Source organism: Salvelinus namaycush, chromosome 20, assembly GCF_016432855.1.
Source record: "Salvelinus namaycush isolate Seneca chromosome 20, SaNama_1.0, whole genome shotgun sequence".
In the NCBI taxonomy this organism is placed as follows: domain Eukaryota; kingdom Metazoa; phylum Chordata; class Actinopteri; order Salmoniformes; family Salmonidae; genus Salvelinus; species Salvelinus namaycush.
Window position 1 is genome coordinate 56647321 of NC_052326.1, and position 18755 is coordinate 56666075.

The 18755-nt window shown below is 43.2% G+C and overlaps 1 protein-coding gene across 1 annotated transcript in view; it reads left to right on the top strand.

Moving 5' to 3' along the window:
• Positions 1-18755, top strand: part of LOC120064677 (collagen alpha-1(II) chain) — a 67434-nt gene that overhangs the window by 32223 nt on the left and 16456 nt on the right. Inside the window, exons 14-32 of the mRNA XM_039015299.1 lie at positions 93-146; positions 342-386; positions 1025-1078; positions 2225-2269; positions 2524-2577; positions 5131-5229; positions 5492-5536; positions 7022-7120; positions 7345-7398; positions 8671-8778; positions 10043-10096; positions 12557-12655; positions 12940-12993; positions 13846-13944; positions 14130-14183; positions 14559-14612; positions 16862-16915; positions 17749-17847; positions 17963-18061. Coding sequence (XP_038871227.1) covers positions 93-146; positions 342-386; positions 1025-1078; positions 2225-2269; positions 2524-2577; positions 5131-5229; positions 5492-5536; positions 7022-7120; positions 7345-7398; positions 8671-8778; positions 10043-10096; positions 12557-12655; positions 12940-12993; positions 13846-13944; positions 14130-14183; positions 14559-14612; positions 16862-16915; positions 17749-17847; positions 17963-18061 — 1323 coding nt within the window. The remainder of the gene's footprint in view (positions 1-92; positions 147-341; positions 387-1024; positions 1079-2224; positions 2270-2523; positions 2578-5130; positions 5230-5491; positions 5537-7021; positions 7121-7344; positions 7399-8670; positions 8779-10042; positions 10097-12556; positions 12656-12939; positions 12994-13845; positions 13945-14129; positions 14184-14558; positions 14613-16861; positions 16916-17748; positions 17848-17962; positions 18062-18755) is intronic.

Here is an 18755-nt window from a genome sequence, read left to right on the forward strand (position 1 = left end):
CTGTGAGCAACTGCATTGCCCAGTCAATGTGACAGTAAAGACTTGATTCCCAGTCCTGTACTCATGATATTGTCTGTATCTCTTATTTCCAGGGTTATCCAGGTCTTGATGGACTCAAGGGAGAGGGTGGAGCTGCTGGTTCTAAGGTAGGAAGGACTCAACATCAGCATCCTCTATCTCTCTCAAGTCATTCTAATCTCACAGATATCCTTCTTTGCCTTTTTTGTCTGTCATGTTGTGATGCCTGTTTACCTACCATTCTGACCACCTCTAAAACACAAACCCCTCCTCCTTTTCTCTCCGTCTCCTCCTACTAATTGAATGACTCTTCTCTGTTCTAGGGAGAGTCTGGTGCGCCCGGTGAGAATGGCGCTCCCGGACCCATGGTGAGCACAGATGGATAACTGATACCTGTCAGACAACTGATACCTGTCAGATAACTGATACCTGTCAGATAACTGATACCTGTCAGACAACTGATACCTGTCAGACAACTGATACCTGTCAGATAACTGATACCTGTCAGATAACTGATACCTGTCAGACAACTGATACCTGTCAGACAACTGATACCTGTCAGACAACTGATACCTGTCAGATAACTGATACCTGTCAGACAACTGATACCTGTCAGATAACTGATACCTGTCAGATAACTGATACCTGTCAGATAACTGATACCTGTCAGACAACTGATACCTGTCAGACAACTGATACCTGTCAGATAACTGATACCTGTCAGATAACTGATACCTATCAGATAACTGATACCTGTCAGATAACTGATACCTGTCAGATAACTGATACCTGTCAGACAACTGATACCTGTCAGATAACTGATACCTGTCAGACACATTATAATGTGACATCATACGTAGTGGATGTAGTAGAGTAGAAATACTGTGAAATAGATCTGCCACACATTGAATATCTATGGCACATAGGCTATGAGATCTATATGTGATACTGTTGACTGTTTGTGATTGTAACCTCTGCACCTCTCTTTCTCTCTCCCTCTATAAAGGGACCACGTGGTCTGCCCGGTGAGAGAGGTCGCCCCGGTCCCTCTGGAGCTGCTGTAAGTACCTTTCCCTGGCCACTCATTACAGTGCCCTGTCTTGAACTCATTCTAGAACTCATTCTAGAACTCATACTAGAACTCATACTAGAACTCATACTAGAACTCATTCTAGAACCATGTCTAGAACTCATACTAGAACCATGTCTAGAACTCATACTACAACTCCCTGTCTTGAACTCATACTAGAACCATGTCTAGAACTCATACTAGAACACATACTAGAACCATGTCTGGAACTCATACTAGAACCATGTCTAGAACTCATACTAGAACTCATGCTAGAACCATGTCTAGAACTCATACTAGAACCATGTCTAGAACTCATACTAGAACTCATACTAGAACCATGTCTAGAACTCATACTAGAACCATGTCTAGAATTCATACTAGAACCATGTCTAGAACTCATACTAGAACCATGTCTAGAACTCATACTAGAACCATGTCTAGAACTCATACTAGAACCATGTCTAGAACTCATACTAGAACTCATACCAGAACCATGTCTAGAACTCATACTAGAACCATGTCTAGAACTCATACTAGAACCATGTCTAGAACTCATACTAGAACCATGTCTAGAACTCATACTAGAACTCATACTAGAACCATGTCTAGAACTCATACTAGAACTCATACTAGAACCATGTCGAGAACTCATACTAGAACCATGTCTAGAACTCATACTAGAACCATGTCTAGAACTCATACTAGAACCATGTCTGGAACTCATACTAGAACCATGTCTAGAACTCATACTAGAACCATGTCTAGAACTCATACTAGAACTCATACTAGAACCATGTCTAGAACTCATACTAGAACCATGTCTAGAACTCATACTAGAACTCATACTAGAACCATGTCTAGAACTCATAATATAACTAATACAAGAACCATGTCTAGAACTCATACTAGAACCATGTCTAGAACTCATACTAGAACCATGTCTAGAACTCATACTAGAACCATGTCTAGAACTCATACTAGAACCATGTCTAGAACTCTATCTACAACCTGTCTAGAACTTTCTGTCTCTGAAGAATAATGTATTGTCATTCCAGTGATCAGTACTTGACAATATGCGTTATGGAGCTGGTTCTCTGCTGTGTGGTGACAGTATCTTGTCTTTCTCCTGTCTAGGGTGCTCGTGGTAATGACGGTCTGCCCGGCCCTGCTGGTCCTCCTGTAAGTATTATTGCAATGTAGTTTTATTCATTATTTAATTTCACTATATACTGTATTTCAGCAGAAATCTAAGTGTTGCTGCAATACACCTGAATGCCCTCACTGTGGCAGTAGTGTTTGTTGACTCATTCCTTTCTTTGCCCTCTTTCCTCTGCCCCACCTTCCCTCCCCTCCCCTCCCCTCCCCTCCCCTCCCCTCCCCTCCCCTCCCCTCCCCTCCCCTCCACTCTCTCCTCTCTCTTTCTCTCTCTGTAGGGCCCAGTTGGTCCATCTGGTGCTCCAGGCTTCCCCGGCTCTCCAGGTTCTAAGGTATGTCACTGTCCTTTTATCTCTGTGTCTGGAAAGTTCCGGTTTTGTGACTTAGTCATATTAACCCAGGGGTATGTCAATGAAGAATTATTTTGTACAAATACATTATTTTAGAGTATAAGGATGGGTACAAACTAAGATGCTACTGTACATTGTGTACTGTTCGTGTAAAAGGTTCTAGAGAGAAAATGGTGGAGTTCAGTTCAGAAATATCTTCTTTTTTTTTAAACGTAAGCTGAAGAAAGGGTGAAAGAGGTCAAACCGGAGAAGGCAGCGTTAGAAAAGTGCTCTGAAACTAAAACCTATTTTCCTCCATCTGAGAGAGGGGGTTTGGGAGGTGGTTTATTTCCTTCTCTCCACTTGCTAAGGACTGATTCCTTCTGAACGGTGAGCCGACAGGCCAGACTGTGTGTGTGTGTGTGTGTGTGTGTGTGTGTGTGTGTGTGTGTGTGTGTGTGTGTGTGTGTGTGTGTGTGTGTGTGTGTGTGTGTGTGTGTGTGTGTGTGTGTGTGTGTGTGTGTGTGTGTGTGTGTGCGTGTGCTTTACTGCTGGTTTCACTTTCCTCTGTTGTCCCTCTCAGTCTCCCAGTCACGGAACATCTTTTAAAGATTCAGCTTCAGACACACTGTTCTGGGGACCCCACACATAGAATTATCTGTACGGTCCCTCAGTCGAGTAGTGAATTTCAAGAACATTTCCAACCACAAAGACCAGGGAGGTTTTCCAATGCCTTGCAAAGAAGGGCACAGATTGGTATATTGGTATAAAAAAAAAGCCAACACGGAATATCCCTTTGAGCATGGTGAATTAGTCATTTTTAAACAGTTACACAGTTTAATGGCTGTGATAGGAGAAACCTGAGCATGGATCAACAACACACTAAAGTCCTCAAACTCAACTCTGGACCTTGAAGCCAGTTCCACTGCATTTTTAAATTGTTCTCCTCTAATCAGGGACTGATTTAGACCTGGGACACCAGGTGTGTTTAATTCATTATCAGGTAGAACAGAAAACCAGCAGGCTCCGGACCTCGTAGGGTAAGAGTTGAGTACCCGGACCTCGTAGGGTAAGAGTTGAATACCCGGACCTCGTAGGGTAAGAGTTGAATAGCCGGACCTCGTAGGGTAAGAGTTGAATACCCGGACCTCGTAGGGTAAGAGTTGAATAGCCGGACCTCGTAGGGTAAGAGTTGAATACCCGGACCTCGTAGGGTAAGAGTTGAATACCCGGACCTCGTAGGGTAAGAGTTGAATACCCGGACCTCGTAGGGTAAGAGTTGAATACCCCTGCACTAAAGTAATACTGCAAAGAATGTTGCAAAGAAACTAACTTTTTGTCTTCATTATGTTTGCATTATATTTGGGGCAAATCCAGCACAACACATCTCTGAGTACTACTGCGTCTTGTTATGGGTATGCTTGTCATCGGCAAGGACTAGAAAGTTTTTGGATAAAAATAAACGGAATAAAGATACGCACAGGCAAAATCCTAGAGGAAATCCTGGTTTAGTCTGCTTTCCAACAGATACTGGAAGACAAATTCACCTATCAGCAGGATAATAGCCTAAAACACAAGGCCAAACCCTGAACCTTAACATTCAAGAGACCCAAATCTATCTATTTCTAATATGTGTATTTGTTTTAATGACTCAACTATACACAGTAGGCTATATACATGAACTGCCAGGTCGCAGTTGTAAATGAGAACTTGTTCTCAACTAGCCTACCTGGTTAAATAAAGGTAAAAATAAATAAATAATGTATAAAGGAAAGGCGTATTAAATGTTTCCATGTGTCCCCATATGCAGCCTATGTACACTAGGATATCAGGGAGGGAAAGTGCCGACCTCTCCACCACCCTTATAAACACATACAGTATATATCATGTCATGTTGTATAGAACACCATACCAACGACAGGAATTTCATTCACCCAGTTTCCCAAAGGCTATGACCACACTATGCAGTGCAATGATTGGCTGTGGTCTGTAGTAAGGGGGTATAGCCTTGTTTGACAATAATACTTGAGTGAGTCAGGATAACTCTCCTCATTCTATTTTATTAGACCAGTAGACCTGGAAACCATTATACACTTGGATCTGGCTACTGCCCGTTATTAAATTACTGTTATTTGAAAGCTAAGGTTAATTTAATTGAGTCATAAGTAGGATTTCTCATTTTTTCTCTCCAAATGCTGACAATATTTTATTCTTAATTTAATTTGTCTTCCAGTAAAAGTAGTTTGACTTTATACATTCTTAATATTAATATTTACCTATTTGGGCTTTTACTAAATTCAATTAAGAATAAACACGTGTAACTTTATTTAACAAGATTTCAACACTTAAATTTTTATGGAGGTGTTTATTTGACAATAAATGCTTAACCATCTAAACCAAATCGGCACCTAGTTTAGTTTGCACATAGTTTCTGTATTTTTAGGCTCTTTACGATAATATTAAAACAGTACACTTCAATAGATTATTGATCGATTGCTTGATTGATCGATTGAATTCATTGATTGATTGATTGTTTGTTTGATTGCCTCTCTCCAGGGAGAAGCTGGCCCCACCGGTGCTCGTGGACCTGAGGGCGCCCAGGGATCACGTGGAGAGTCAGGAACCCCCGGATCTCCCGGACCCGCCGGCGCTTCTGTGAGTGTCCCAAGAAATCCGTGTCCCCACAAAACAGTGTCCCCGTAAAACAGTGTCCCAGTATGACAGTGTCCAGAAAAACAGTGTCCCCTCTGTGTCAGTGGTCCAAGTCATATGACTAGGGACCTGCATGTTTCCCTGATAATGTGACTTGAACAGGAAACACTCTGTGTCCTTGTCATAGGCTTATGATGTAAGATGAAAAAAATGGCTATATACAAGGATGTAATGATCATTCTAACTAGTCTGTTCTTCCCTACAGGGTAACCCTGGAACTGATGGTATTGGTGGAGCTAAAGGATCAGCTGTGAGTATACCAGACAACCTCTCCTCATCGCCTGTCTCCCTCCCTTCCTCTGTCCTCTGTCTCTGTATCTTATAGTCCTACACTGCTGTTCTCCCACTATGCCTACAGACCTCTATCAGCGTAACTAAAGACAGTCCATGTCCACAGTACGGGCAGGGTTTGAGGGTCATCTCCAATTAAGTCTAATAAAATGTTATGCCTAAAGTACGTTTTTATTAGAGTTGAATAATGTGTGGCATCTGTAAGTGCTTCTAGCTGGAATATGGAAGACGAATGGAGGTCATATCTAAACCACTAGGATATCTACAGAGATAACCAGAGATGGCCCTGAGCTTTCATACACTATATGAAATCTACAAAATGTAAGCCTTATTATAAGACATTATAAAGTCTCATATATTACTATTACAAGTTATAAAGCATTATAATGCACCTGCAGGCTAAAAGTAAAGTGTTACATAGATTATTTCCAAACTAAATGTAAATGCTTGTGACTAGCCTAGTCCGCTAGTTCAGTCTGAAAACTAAAGAGAAATAGCTCCCGAGTGGAGCAGTGGTCTAAGGCACTGCATCTCAGTGTGTCACTACAGTCCCTGGTTTGAATCCAGGCTATAGCACATCCAGCCGTGATTGGGAGTCCCATAGGGCGGCGCACAATTGGCCTAGCGTTGTCCGGTTTAGGTTTTGGCCGGGTTAGGCCGTCATTGTAAATAAGAATTTGTTCTTAACTGACTTGCCTAGTTAAATAAATACAAATATTTAGTCACTCCCACATTATGAAACCCACCTTTGACCCTGAAAAAAAAAGATTGTGGATCTCATCTCCATTACTGTGAGTCAGTAGTTTTTGCATTTCCTTTTTCGTGTGCCCTAACCAGGAGTTGTTCTATTTATCTGGTCAGGTGATGTGGTTAGGACACGCTCTTGGTCTTAACTTTCCCTGAAACACAATCAAGAAGCCATTAAAATCATTTAGATGAGAATCAGTCAGGTGTGATATATGTTGCTTTGAGTTAGTTATGGCTGAGTAGACCAGACCTGGGGCCAGACATGTACACACACACACACACACACACACACACACACACACACACACACACACACACACACACACACACACACACACACACACACCTATCCCTTACATTATAGTCAAGCAGACTGCAGTTGGTGCTTGGTGCAGGATGTCCAGGCGTGTCTCTATCTTCAGGACCTCTCCCACCTGCTCCACCCTCTAACTCACTTTACATTGAAGACATAGATCTAAGTCCAGAAACCTCCTTAGATAAAGTTGTAGATGTTTTCCCTCATTGATGTACAAGCTACAGTAAACACATCACTACTTCTTCTTTTCAGATCTCAGTATCACGGTGTTGATTGAATGCTTAGTGTTCCCTTCCACTATCACACAGGATCATTTCAGCGTGATGATTGATTGGTACGTGATTGATATTGACCAATGTCCTATCTGTCGCTCTACTATAGGGTGCTCCTGGTATCGCTGGTGCGCCTGGCTTCCCCGGACCCCGTGGCCCTCCAGGACCCCAGGGAGCCACTGGGCCTCTCGGACCAAAGGGAACATCTGTACGTCTAAACTGTTGTAATGTATACTGAATGTCAGGGATGATACGAGCTATCTGTAATATAATAATATATTGTAATGTAGCGTGATTCAGTTTGCATTTCAAAGGCTAGTAATATACAACTCCAATGGAGGAAATGGTTGTAATCTGACTTCATTGTCAAAAGACTTAAGAATGTTGAAGGTCTGTAATAATGACCCGTGTCTTTTTTGTCTTTCTCTCTAGGGTGACCCCGGTATCCCAGGTTTCAAGGGTGAGGCTGGACCCAAAGGAGAGATTGTGAGTATTATTAAATAAACAATAAAAGTGAACAGTAAATATTACACTCACACAAGTTCCAAAAGAATAAAGACATTTCAAATGTCATATTATGTCTATATACAGTGTTGTAGTGATGTGCACATAGTTAAATTACGAAAGGGAAAATAAATAAACATAAATATGGGTTGTATTTACAATGGTGTTTGTTCTTCACTGGTTGCCCTTTTCTTGTGGCAACAGGTCACACATCTTGCTGCTGTGATTGCACACTGTGGATATAGATATGGATTTGTTGTGTAATCTGAGGGAAATATGTGTCTCAAATATAGTAATACATTTGGAAGGAGGTTAGGAAGTGCAGCTCAGTTTCCACCTCATTTTGTGGGCAGTGTGCACATAGCCTGTCTTCTCTTGAGAGCCAGGTCTGCCTACGGCGGCCTTTCTCAATAGCAAGGCTATGCTCACTGAGGTTGTACGTAGTCAAGGCTCTCTCTCTCTCTCTTTCTCTCTTCCTCCTCTCTCTCTTTCAGTCTCCGATAGCTAAGTAATCCCTCAAAATACTGGATAATGTCCAAGTGTTTATAATGCCCCATGAAACTCCTAGACAGAATGGAGAGCATCCCAGATTGCTTCCAGATTGTAACAGAGTTTGCAACTAAGCCACAAGGGGGCCCTGTTGGTTTGTTACCTCTCAACAATCTAACATTAGACCTACTAAGGACCAGGCAAGCAACATCATTTTAAACATGTTATGGTAGTTTCTAAAATAAAGTAAAGAATGCATATTTATCCTCAGCATTCATTATAAAAAATGAGAAACACCCCAAAGATTGAGAGACAACTTTTCGTTAAGATGTCTGCTGATGTTAGGTGAAGTTCTGTTGTGTTATCATTAGTTAAGTAAGATGTCTGCTGATGTTAGGTGAAGTTCTGTTGTGTTATCATTAGTTAAGTAAGATGTCTGCTGATGTTAGGTGAAGTTCTGTTGTGTTATCATTAGTTAAGTAAGATGTCTGCTGATGTTAGGTAAAGTTCTGTTGTGTTATCATTAGTTAAGTAAGATGTCTGCTGATGTTAGGTGAAGATCTGTTGTGTTATCATTAGTTAAGTAAGATGTCTGCGGCTTGGTAAATACTTTCTGGAAGCAAATGATAACACAACAGAACTTAAAATCAGCAAATACTTGAACAGTTTTTCTCCCTTCTTAGTGAAATCTATTTCTAAATCTAAATCTATTTTTGGATGATGGATATTACATGTGATTACTAACATCCTGTTGTGTTTGTGTAGGGACCCGCGGGTCCCCAAGGAGCCCTTGGCCCTGCAGGAGAGGAGGGGAAGAGGGGACCCAGAGGAGAGCCCGGCGCAGCTGGACCTCTCGGACCTCCCGGAGAGAGAGTGAGTACCACTCATGACACCCATCTTGCCACCCCGTCGGCATACAAGGCTACCTATCATTCGAACCACTTGTTGAGGCACAATGTGTTTCCTGTACATAAAAAGGAGGAAATTAAATGGACGGCTACACTCCCAGTGGGCTGTCCCAGAGAGGGCTGTCCCAGAGAGGGCTGTCCCAGAGAGGGCTGTCCCAGAAAGGGCTGTCCCAGAGAGGGCTGTCCCAGAGAGGGCTGTCCCAGAGAGGCTGTCCCAGAAAGGGCTGTCCCAGAGAGGGCTGTCCCAGAGAGGGCTGTCCCAGAGAGGGCTGTCCCAGAGAGGGCTGTCCCAGAAAGGGCTGTCCCAGAGAGGGCTGTCCCAGAGAGGGCTGTCACAGAGAGGGCTGTCACAGAGAGGGCTGTCACAGAGAGGGCTGTCACAGAGAGAGCTGTCCCAGAGAGGGCTGTCCCAGAGAGAGCTGTCACAGAGAGGGCTGTCATGGAGAGGGCTGTCACAGAGAGGGCTGTCACAGAGAGGGCTGTCCCAGAGAGGGCTGTCCCAGAGAGGGCTGTCACGGAAAGGGCTGTCACAGAGAGAGCTGTCACAGAGAGGGCTGTCACAGAGAGGGCTGTCCCAGAGAGGGCTGTACCAGAGAGGGCTGTCACAGAAAGGGCTGTCACAGAAAGGGCTGTCACAGAGAGAGCTGTCACAGAGAGGGCTGTCACAGAGAGGGCTGTCCCAGAGAGGGCTGTACCAGAGAGGGCTGTCACAGAGAGGGCTGTCACATAGAGAGCTGTCCCAGAGAGGGCTGTCCCAGAGAGGGCTGTCCCAGAGAGGGCTGTCACAGAGAGGGCTGTCACAGAGAGGGCTGTCCCAGAGAGGGCTGTCACAGAGAGGGCTGTCCCAAAGAGGGCTGTCCCAGAGAGGGCTGTCACAGAGAGGGCTGTCACAGAGAGGGCTGTCCCAGAGAGGGCTGTCACAGGGAGGGCTGTCCCGGAGAGGGCTGTCCCAAAGAGGGCTGTCACAGAGAGGGCTGTCCCCCCAGAGAGGGCTGTCACAGAGAGGGCTGTCCCAGAGAGGGCTGTCACAGAGAGGGCTGTCCCAGAGAGGGCTGTCCCAGAGAGGGCTGTCACAGAGAGGGCTGTCCCAGAGAGGGCTGTCCCAGAAAGGGCTGCCCATGTCACTTTACATTTATCACACACTGTAGTCTCGCTCCCAGCGTTAAATGTTGATTTGTTTTCTTCTTCTTCTAACCATGAACCCTGCTGTTGTTGTTGTCTTTGTTTAGGGCGCCCCCGGTAACCGTGGTTTCCCAGGTCAGGATGGTCTGGCTGGTCCCAAGGTGAGTGTCACCATGACAATATGGTCTCAAGGGAGGGGCTTATCGTTAAAGGAGGGGAAACGAAGTGCTATGGTACAGGAAAGTAACAGGAAGTATACATTCAGATCAACTGAATAGGTTACACTAATACTGGCAGGACTGTGTCAGGAACAGTCTCTTGAGTGACGGATTGTTAACATAAACGTTAACCACGCAAGATTGGTTCTGGGTTATTATGACATAAGGTCGGCAATGACATATCTGTACATTTCAACACCACAGGATCATGGGTAATATACTATATGTATCTATATATCTACAGCCAAGTGTTGGTGTGAATATGCCCTTCTGTACTAGAGTAGTAGTGAAGACATTCCATCATCGTTTTCTGAACACAATAATTTATTGGAATCCTTCAGGCAATTACTATCCAATCTGACTGAATATTCTGTTAGGAGCGCATCGATATTGGAACAGCCAGGCATCACAGAGAAAATGAGAAGTGAGAAAGAAAGAAAGACAGAGCCCCTATTAGGTCATGTCTACACTTAACACTTACATGCGACTTCTGCTATCAGAATACGAAGATTGCATTGAAAAGACCTGTAGATGCACAAAAATCGCTTTGTTGTTCTGATTGTGTTCAGATTTGGCTGACAACTTCAGGAGGTGGTCAGGGTTGCATTGTGTGCGGATTTCTCCTCAGTCTTGACGGAATCAGGCTACCAAAAGCCCAAAAAGTGGCGACTTCATCAGCACTCCTCCCACAAGTCTCCAGAAAACTTGTGTTTTAGGACCGAAAGGCAACTTTTAATTATAACATTGGAGCAAATACGTTCCTAGCGTGTGAGGAACTTGTTTGGTGGCCTCATAAATGCTAGCCAGCTAGCTAATATTTAGAATTTTTGGGGGGGGAGGTATGCTAAACTATATGCATTCCCTTTAGCGTTGCTTGCTAGCTTGCTTGCTAGCTACAGAGGTTAGCTTGCTGGCTAGCTACAGAGGTTAGCTTCCTGGCTAGCTACAGAGGTTAGGTGGCTAGTTAGCTACAGTAGTTAGCTACTGCCATCAGCCTATTCCACCTTTTGTAGAATGCATACTGGCATTTGAATATACCGCGAGGAAAGGGAATCAGGACACACTGTGGACAAGGTAGAAACATTTACATGTAGGTGTAGACGCATGACACGTTCGATATTCCATGATCAGAATACAAATGCTGAATGAACAGTCAAGTCTAGACACAAGCCTTAGTGTCAGTGTAGTCCACTGGCGTCATCTATAATTCGACTATTTCACCACCAGAGGTCACCTCAACCTCATCCTCACCACCAACTCTAGTCTAGCTGACACCAGTGTCTCAGACTGCAAATGGAAGAGTTTCATTACATTCCAAATTAAATATTATTCACCCTTATTCATTACATTGTGTGAATGTGTCAGAAGGAATATTTTCTGAATTTCAAGACAATTGACCCCTGTCTTTTTCCCCCTCCTCAGAAGGGAGATTTCCGTTGCCCAATGGAATGTATTCAACCAAAATGTGTCTTCCACATTCATGTCATCAGCACCCAGGGAGCAACTGCCTTGCTCAAGGGCAGAATGATAGATGTTGATCTCTGCTCAAACTTCCAGTTACTGGCCCAATGCTCCTACCCTCCAGGCTACCTGCCGCCTGAGGGTGTTTGCCCAGGGTAAACTCATGTGAAGTGACTGTGGAGACAGATGGAGCGAATCTTTCCCATGATAGGGGTGAATCCTAACTTCCACTCAAGTCAAATGTTCACTTAGTCAAGCATTGATGTCAATAGGATGTGAATTATCTTACCCCCTGACACAAAAATATAAAGAGGAACACAGATGTCTGTAATGATCTGTTGAGGCTTGTGATAGTAACAAACAGACAGGCTTTACATTTCAGTGCTTCACACTGTCAGACACTCCCCTCAGAGCGTCTTCAGTTCATTTAGCCTCCTAATACATTACAGGTACTACTGTAGCCTCATATGAAGTGGCTGGGGAGATAGGTCTTGATCGATTGATTGATGAGTTGATTGGTTGATTGATTGATGGGTTGATTGGCTGATTGATTGATGAGTTGATTGATTGATTGATGGGTTGATTGGTTGATTGATTGATGAGTTGATTGATTGATGAGTTGATTGGTTGATTGGTTGACGAGTTGATTGGTTGATTGGCTGATTGATGAGTTGATTGATTGATTGGTTGATTGATTGATGGGTTGATTGGCTGATTGATTGATGAGTTGATTGATTGATGAGTTGATTGGTTGATTGATTGATGAGTTGATTGGTTGATTGATTGATGGGTTGATTTATTGATTGGTTGATTGATTGATGAGTTGATTGATTGATGGGTTGGTTGATTGATTGATTGATGGGTTGATTGATTTATTGGATTGATTACTTGATTGATTGATTGTCTCCATTGAGTAACACACATTTTTTCCTCCTAATCCAGGGAGCCCCTGGCGAGCGTGGAGTCGGAGGCGTGTCTGGCCCTAAGGGAGCCGGCGGTGACCCTGGTCGCCCTGGCGAGCCCGGTCTTCCTGGTGCAAGAGTAAGTTCAACTATAACATCTCTCTAGCATCTGTAACAGTAGTATGTATAAATGCTCCGGTAAGATGGAATAGTTCTCCAAACTATGGCTGAGTAATGGAGCCAATACATTACCTTTGTCATTTTGACTCGCATAATAATGTTGTACGTAGGCTACTAAATTAGACATATAGGCTCTGGTGAGGGTAATGGCTACACTACGAAGCCAAGACAATGATCACTGTAGATTTAACTCACATACTGTACAGTATACCGTGATGTGTGTGTGTCTCTGTGCTCTTGCAGGGTCTTACTGGTCGTCCCGGTGATGCAGGTCCTCAAGGAAAAGTTGGACCCGGTGTAAGTACGCTTGTTGTCTGTTTTTTACAACAACTATAAAAAAAAATGTTTTTAAAGGTATTTAAATGAAAATGAATAAACATGAATTTGCTCACTAGATGAATCAGCATGTTCACAGGACTCTGACCACTGATTTATATAGACACTAGATGAATCAGCATGTTCACAGGACTCTGACCACTGATTTATATAGACACTAGATGAATCAGCATGTTCACAGGATTCTGACCACTGATTTATATAGACACTAGATGAATCAGCGTGTTCACAGGATTCTGACCACTGATTTATATAGACACTAGATGAATCAGCATGTTCACAGGACTCTGACCACTGATTTATATAGACACTAGATGAATCAGCATGTTCACAGGACTCTGACCACTGATTTATATAGACACTAGATGAATCAGCATGTTCACAGGACTCTGACCACTGATTTATATAGACACTAGATGAATCAGCGTGTTCACAGGACTCTGACCACTGATTTATATAGACACTAGATGAATCAGCATGTTCACAGGACTCTGACCACTGATTTATATAGACACTAGATGAATCAGCATGTTCACAGGACTCTGACCACTGATTTATATAGACACTAGATGAATCAGCATGTTCACAGGACTCTGACCACTGATTTATATAGACACTAGATGAATCAGCATGTTGCTCACAGGACTCTGACCAATGATTTATTTAGACACTAGATGACTGATAGGGTATATCATTGACTCTGACAGTGTAGAAACCCCCTCAGGTGCATAACTTGTCATTTTTATTTTGCATAATTGATTGATTGATTGATTGATTGATTGATTGACTGACCCTCCTGTTTCCCCTCTGTAGGGTTCTTCTGGTGAGGACGGTCGCCCCGGACCTCCTGGCCCTATGGGAGCCCGCGGTCAGCCTGGCGTGATGGGATTCCCCGGACCCAAGGGAGCCAACGTGAGTGTGACTGTTTGATTGATTGATTGATTGATTGTAGATTGATTGATTTGGTTGATTGGGTGTGTTGGATGATGTACATATACATATGGAGATTACATATCTACGTGGACAGAGTGTCTGTCTAATCAACAGTACATCTGGACATCATTGGTGGCTGACTGGTGTGTGTGTTTTCTGACTAGGGCGAACCTGGCAAGGGCGGAGAGAAAGGATTGCTCGGTGCGCCAGGTCTGAGAGTAAGTCATTTATCTCACCCAGACAGACAGCCTTTTCAGTAGAGTCATTTGAAATATGCCGGGGTAAACATACCTTATGCCCGACTAGAAAGGAATCCAGATTAAACCAAACACAGTTACAAATCATAATTAGCCTGCTACCTTCTTTTTGATGATAATATATGCCATTTCAAATGTGCAGAAAACACTTTAAAGACGTTGTTAGAAAACCATTCCATATACTCAGTTTATCCCTACTCTGTTGCCGTAGTAGTAATTACATCTATCAGTCTTCATCTGGCTCCCATGGCCTCTAACTCTCTCTCTCTCTCTTCTCTCTCTCTCTCTCTTTCTCTTTTTCTACCCTCTCTCTTTTTTCTCTCTCTCTCCCTATAGGGTCTTCCTGGTAAGGATGGTGAGACCGGAGCTGCTGGACCCCCTGGCCCTGCTGTGAGTATCTCTATCTCTCCAATCACACTCTGCTGCCGTCACGTCTGTCTCACTGATCTTATCCACCTTTCTCAATGTACTCTCTAAAAATGACCTGATAACTCCACCAAACCCAGGCTGGATATCCTCCAATGTGTTCAACGCGTATCGTTGTCAATTCACTGCTACCTTTCTGATTCAAGTTTCATTGTGGTTGTAAGATGGTAAGATTATTACACTGTATCGTCAAGATGAGACCAACTTCTTCACAATAACTTGGCTTGATGTTAGATGTGTCGATTGAGTTTAAAGGCACAATTATTTTTTTTAACGGCAGCCCAACGCCTTGGTTTGCTATAATTCTATTTAACCTTTATTTTATCAGGGAGTCATACTGAGACCAAGGTCTATTCTACAGATGAGCCCTGAATTACAGAAATGACAGAAAACACAAACATCAATATAAATATAAAATGCAAACAGAAAGAAAAACACAGTCATAAAAAACAGTCATCAGTAATAAGGTCCTCAATCAGCTGTCTGAATTACCCAAGAGGCACCAGAACATCACATTCATCAGTAATAAGGTCTTTAATCAGCTGTCTGAATTACCCAAGAGGCACCAGAACATCACATTCATCAGTAATAAGGTCCTCAATCAGCTGTCTGAATTACCCAAGAGGCACCAGAACATCACATTCATCAGTAATAAGGTCCTCAATCAGCTGTCTGAATTACCCAAGAGGCACCAGAACATCACATTCATCAGTAATAAGGTCCTCAATCAGCTATCTGAATTACCCAAGAGGCACCAGAAGATCACATTCATCAGTAATAAGGTCCTCAATCAGCTGTCTGAATTACCCAAGAGGCACCAGAACATCACATTCATCGGTAATAAGGTCCTCAGTCAGCTGTCTGAATTACCCAAGAGGCACCAGAACATCACATTCATCGGTAATAAGGTCCTCAATCAGCTGTCTGAATTACCCAAGAGGCACCAGAACATCACATTCATCAGTAATAAGGTCCTCAATCAGCTGTCTGAATTACCCAAGAGGCACCAGAACATCACATTCATCAGTAATAAGGTCATTGATCAGCTGTCTGAATTACCCAAGAGGCACCGGAACATCACATTCATCAGTAATAAGGTCCTCAATCAGCTGTCTGAATTACCCAAGAGGCACCAGAACATCACATTCATCAGTAATAAGGTCCTCAATCAGCTGTCTGAATTACCCTAGAGGCACCAGAAGATCACATTCATCAGTAATAAGGTCCTCAATCAGCTGTCTGAATTACCCAAGAGGCACCAGAACATCACATTCATCAGTAATAAGGTCCTCAATCAGCTGTCTGAATTACCCAAGAGGCACCAGAACATCACATTCATCAGTAATAAGGTCCTCAATCAGCTGTCTGAATTACCCAAGAGGCACCAGAACATCACATTGAAGAACATTTTGAAGATTGTTCCTCAAAGAAGCTGCAAGAAAAGTAAAAGCTGATTTACCTAACTCGGTGGAGACCAGAGGAATTCCCAGAGTTATCCATCCCTGAGACCTGGTGTGGTAACTCGTATGTCTAAAGTTTAGTAAAGACGTTAGGTACAGCGGGTCTTTTTTAAAAGGCTTTATAAATGAAAACATAGTCATGTATCAACATACGTGACATCAAAGAGGGCCAACCAACTTCCTGGTAGAGAATGCAGTGATGAGTACTAAACCTGTTGCCTGTAATAAAGCGCAGTGCACTATGATAAACTGCATCTAACGGCTTTAACGAATTGGCAGCTGAGTTCATAGAGACGATGTCGCCGTAGTCTAGAACCGATAGAAACGTTGACTGAATAATAGCATATATTTAGTTTTACCTGCATTCAATACTAAGTTCAGGTCAAAGTTTTTCTGTAATACAATGAAGGCAGACTGTGGTTCAAATGGAGCCTGGTCAACCGTTGGGACAATAGCATACACAACAGTATCATCGGCATACAAGTGCAGGTAAAAATGTTTTACAGACAAGTCGATATTCACAATGTAAACAGTAAAAAGTACAGGACCCAGAATCAACCTCTGCGGGACACCTTTCGTAATATCCAGGAAACCTGATGTAACAGTAGACACACATTGAGTTCTATCTGTCAAGTAATTTTTAAACCAGTTACATGCAGCCTGGTCTAGGCCAAATGAGGAAAGCCTCTGAATTAGCAGTGACTTTGACAGGTCAATGAATAACGCTCACTGTTAAGCCTTCCTTTACCACAGGGCCCTGCTGGAGAGAGAGGAGAGCAAGGACAACCTGGACCTTCTGGCTTCCAGGTCAGTAGATGTACACCTCTCTCTCTCTGCATTCACTGTCTGTCTGTCTGTCTGTCTGTCTGCATTCACTGTGTACCTGTCTGTCTGTCTGCATTCACTGTGTACCTGTCTGTCTGTCTGCATTCACTGTGTACCTGTCTGTCTGTCTGTCTGTCTGCATTCACTGTGTACCTGTCTGTCTGTCTGCATTCACTGTGTACCTGTCTGTCTGTCTGTCTGCATTCACTGTGTACCTGTCTGTCTGTCTGCATTCACTGTGTACCTGTCTGTCTGTCTGTCTGCATTCACTGTGTACCTGTCTGTCTGTCTGTCTGTCTGCATTCACTGTGTACCTGTCTGTCTGTCTCTCTGCATTCACTGTCTGTCTGTCTGTCTGTCTGTCTGTCTGTCTGTCTGTCTGTCTGTCTGTCTGTCTGTCTGTCTGTCTGCATTCACTGTGTACCTGTCTGTCTGTCACTCTGCATTCACTGTGTACCTGACTGTCTGTCAATCTGCCTTCACTGTGTACCTGTCTGTCTGTCTGTCTCTCTGCATTCATTGAATACCTGTCTTTTTGGCACTCTGCACGCTCCTATAACATATTAGTCTGTGTTTGCACAGGCAGCGCAATTCCGATCTTTTGCCCAATTTTTGGCAAATGAGCTGATCTGATTGGTCAAAAAAGACATTAGTGGAAAAATATAAAAATTAGGCTGCCTGTGTAAATGCAGCCATTATACACTACATTTGTACAATCACATTGACAATTCAGTCAACTATACACTTCGCAAGTAGTAACAACAGCCACGTGATTGATTGATTGATTGATTGGTTGTTTTGCTTCTTTTGAACAGGGTCTGCCCGGACCTCCCGGCCCCCCTGGTGAGGGTGGCAAGCCCGGTGACATGGGAGTTCCAGGAGAGGGTGGAGCTGCTGGTGCCACTGGACCAAGAGTGAGTTTAATTTCCTCCACCATCATCTCCATACCTACCATGTTCATATAGCTAACTCCACTTATGGAGTTATGGAGGATAATAATGCTAACCATCCATCCCTGTCTCCGTGTAGGGTGAGCGTGGTTTCCCAGGAGAGAGAGGAGGTGCTGGGCCTCAGGGGCTGCAGGGACCCCGTGGTCTTCCTGGAACTCCTGGAACTGACGGACCTAAGGTGAGACAAACACACTACTGTAGAGAACTTAGTCTTCTGATATACCTAAATGAAGCGAGTAGAATTTGCAACTAGTAGAATTTGCAGCGAGTAGAATTTGCAATTAGTATAATTTGCAGTTAGTAGACTTTGCAGTTAGTAGAATTTGCAGTTAGTAGAATTTGCAGTTAGTAGAATTTGCAATTAGTAGAATTTGCAGTTAGTAGAATTTGCAATTAGTAGAATTTGCAGTTAGCAGAATTTGCAGTTAGTAGAATTTGCAGCGAGTATAATTTGCAGCTAGTAGAATTTGCAGTTAGTAGAATTTGCAATTAGTAGAATTTGCAGTTAGCAGAATTTGCAGTTAGTAGAATTTGCAGCGAGTATAATTTGCAGCTAGTAGAATTTGCAATTAGTAGAAATTGCAATTAATAGAATTTGCAGCTAGTAGAATTTCCGGTCTACTAGCTCAGTTGGCCGGTGGCCAAAATTACAATATCATTTTTTTGTAAAAAATGTTTTAACCTTATGTTACCAGGTAAGTTGACTGAGAACACATTGTCATTTACAGCAACAGCATGGGGAATAGTTACAGGGAGAGGGGAGGGGGGGATTTGAATGAGTGAGCAATTGGAAGCTGGGGATGATTAGGTGGCCATGATGGTATGAGGGCCAGATTGAGAATTTAACCAGGACACCGGGGTTAACACCCCTA